The sequence below is a fragment of the Vigna radiata genome, chromosome 8 (genome assembly GCF_000741045.1).
Source record: "Vigna radiata var. radiata cultivar VC1973A chromosome 8, Vradiata_ver6, whole genome shotgun sequence".
In the NCBI taxonomy this organism is placed as follows: Eukaryota; Viridiplantae; Streptophyta; class Magnoliopsida; order Fabales; family Fabaceae; genus Vigna; species Vigna radiata.
In genome coordinates, this window is record NC_028358.1 from 3,653,769 (window position 1) to 3,657,317 (window position 3,549).

The 3,549-nt window shown below is 35.0% G+C and overlaps 1 protein-coding gene across 1 annotated transcript; it reads left to right on the forward strand.

The window, feature by feature from the left end:
• The first annotated feature begins 325 nt into the window (after positions 1-325).
• Positions 326-3,093, forward strand: LOC106770074 (putative disease resistance protein RGA4). The gene is made up of 2 exons (XM_014655900.2): positions 326-2,900; positions 2,990-3,093. Exon 1 carries the CDS (start codon positions 326-328, stop codon positions 2,882-2,884), a length of 2,559 nt encoding a protein of 852 aa, XP_014511386.1. The 3' UTR covers positions 2,885-2,900; positions 2,990-3,093.
• Positions 3,094-3,549: the final 456 nt, after the last annotated feature.

The window sequence follows — 3,549 nt, forward strand, 5'->3', positions numbered from 1 at the left end:
TTACGCTTTGAATAAAAATTACAAAAATTAAAATTTATGAAGCACTAAATAATAATAAATTACCAAAAAATCTATTTTTATCACGTAACTTTTAAGCACCTTACTTATTTTCTGCTAGTTATTCTTTTCACACAATCTTAGTCAAATATTATTATGTATGTAATGCCTTGACTATGCTAAAATCATTACTCCCATTTTACTAAAATAAATAAAGTCTTCCAGCAGACTTTTATAAATACCATAATCACTTTAAATTAGTGATTCAGCAATCAAGCAACTATTCTACTTATCAAAGTTTCAGTTGCATTCACTTTTCTCTAAACTGATGGCCGAATCACTTCTTTTCAGCTTCGCAGAATCGCTTCTGCGGAAGCTTGCTACTGTTGCCATTCAAGAAGCTGCTCTGGCGCTTGGTGTGCGAAGCGAGCTACATCAGATGAAAGAAACTATGTCACTCATCAGAGGTGTGCTCTTATATGCTCAGCAAAAGACTCCACAGAGCATGGCGTTGAGCGAATGGTTGAGACGGGTTAAACGCGTGTTTTCTGATGCTGAAGACATAGTCGATGACTTTGAATGCGAAGCGCTTCGGAAGCACGTTGTCAACACTTACGGTAGTCTCTCGATGAAGGTACGCCGTTTCTTCTCATCAAGTAATTCTGTTGTTTATCGTCTTAGAATGGCGCATCGCATTCAAGACATCAATACCAGGTTGGCCAAACTTGCAGCTGATAGGAACATGTTTGGCCTTCAAATCATTGACCACGATACACGTGTTGTCCATGTGAGGGACATGACTCATTCTTATGTAAAACCTTCGAATGTTACAGGAAGGGAACATGATAAGAATGAAATACTAAACCTTCTTATGCAAGATGGTGATCGTCCAAGTCTTTCTGTTATTTCCATTGTTGGAATGGGAGGCTTGGGAAAAACCACCCTTGCTAAGTTGGTCTTCAATGACACAAACATTGATGCATGTTTTCCGTTGAAGATGTGGGTATGTGTCTCTAATGATTTTGAACTTAGAAATGTGCTCGTCAAAATTCTTAATTCTATTCCAAACCCAACTAGAGAAAACTTCAATAACCTTGAGATAGAACACCTTCAAAATCATTTGAGAAATACACTTAAAGGTAAGAAGTTCTTGCTTGTGTTAGATGACGTGTGGAACGAGGATCCTGCAAGATGGCATGAGTTAAAGGAAATAATAGATTCGGATGTTGAAGGTAGTAAAGTCGTAGTGACTACTCGTAGCCATGCAGTAGCTACCATGATGCAAACTAAATCCTCAAATCCATACCTTCTTGAATGTCTTTCTGAAGAAGATTCTCTTTCTCTATTTGTGAAATATGCGTTTGTAGATGGAGAGGAGAAAAACCATCCAGAACTACTGGAGATTGGGAAAGAGATCGTAGAAAAATGTGGACGGTTACCGTTGGCACTGAAAACGGTGGGGAGTTCGTTGTTCTCGAAGGTTGTTAAGGAAGATTGGGAGTCTATAAGAGACAATGAGATTTGGAATTTAGAACAAAATGAAAAAGGAATTTTGCCTCCTCTCAAACTAAGTTATGATCAACTGCCTTCATATTTAAAACCATGTTTTGCTTCTTTATTCCTTTATGAATACGACATTAATGTTTTATGTTATGATCTTTCCATGTTGTTGGATTCACTTGGTTTTCTTCCACCACCAAAGGAAGGTGAATCAATGAGTGATGTTGCTAATCAAGTTTTGCGTGAACTAAGGACAAGATCGTTTCTTTCCGATGATCTTGACTTTGGGGTTGATTCTTGTTTTGAAATGCATGATTTGGTAAGCGATCTTGCAGTGTATATTGGGAAAGGTGAATTTGAAAGAGTAAATCGTCGCAATCCAAAAATATCGGAGAACGCCCAACATTTAGTATTTGAGGAAAATGACTTTTGTGGTGAAGATCTTGTCCCCACTGGTGTCAGATCTGTTGTTTTTCGTAACGGAGGGAATGATATAAATTTCTTGAATACATTGGTGTCAAGGTGCAAATACTTGAGGCTTTTAGACTTACGTTATTCAGAATATGAGAATCTGCCTCAGTGTATCGGAAAGTTGAAACATTTAAGATTTCTCTGCCTTGCAAAAAATGAAAAACTTAAGGAACTCCCTGATTCAGTCTGCAAACTTCAAAATTTGCAAACTTTAATCCTTAGTGGATGCACAAATCTACAAAAGTTACCCAAAGGAATGAAAAATCTTGTTAGCCTTCGTCATTTGGCTATAACCACTGCACAAACTGATTTTCCAGAAGAATTGATTGCAAATTTGACTTCTTTAGAAAATTTATCTTTTACTGAATGTGATAATTTGGAATCATTGTTCGAAGGAGTACAACTTTCAACGGTTAAGAGTTTGATTTTGTCTGAGTGTGGAAGTCTAAAGTCGGTGTCGCTCCATGCCTTCAGAAATTTAGAGGTTTTAATGATTGCCGATTGCATCAAGCTGGAATTGTCAATGAGCCTTAGCTACCAAATCCCAGATTCAAAGTTAAAGTATCTTTTTCTTGATGACTTGCCACAACTGGTTAAATTGCCTCAGTCGTTTCAAGGATCTGCAGACAGTTTACAACACTTAGCAATTTCAGATTGCGTCAATCTTGATGAACTTCCTGAATGGCTACCAACTCTAAGTTGTCTCAAAGTACTTGACATTTGCAGTTGTCCTAATCTACTGTCACTCCCTGATAATATTCATCACCTCACAAATCTTGAAAATCTAGAAATCGTTGATTGTCCTGAATTATGCAGAAGATTCAAACCAAAAGTTGGACAAGATTGGCACAAGATATCACATATCAAACAAGTTCACATTGAAGATTCAGATAATGAAGAAGAATTATCCGAATAATAGTCAAAAGTTGAAGGTACTAATTTTAGCCTTTTATTTTTCTATATAGTTATTTTTTATATATATTTTTTAATTTTAAAATAGGTGATTTTCTTCTTTGTACAGGTTATACCACTTTGTGGATCTTTCCACCTCAAAATGGACTGATATTTAGCATGAAGCTAGAGAATATCCTATTTACATATAAAATTTGTATCTGCTATAAGTTTATGCATTTTATTCTTTTAATTTTTCAACTTTTTCTTGTATACAAAATAAGATATTGGCAGGTCAATATTAAATAATAGTGGTATTATAGTAACGATAATAATATTTAGACAACATTCTTTTGACAACATTTGAACATCATTTGTGATTGTGTTTATGATTATTATTATTATTGATTGTGGAGTAATTTTGAACCAATCACGGAATGACACGTAGATGAATGTTGTCAAAAAAATATTGTCTAAATATCATTATCATAACCGTAAGTGTATGTCAAAGAAAGAAGGAGAATATATATTGTCATGCTTTCTTGAGATCTTGATTTGGAGCTGAAAGTGAAACATAAGGGGAAAACAGTTTAAAATAGGTTTAAACCTCTTTTTGGTCCCTAAGTTATAAGCGAATGTTTTAAAAATGTAAACTTTTGGTTCCTAAGTTATAAAAAAATGTATCAAATG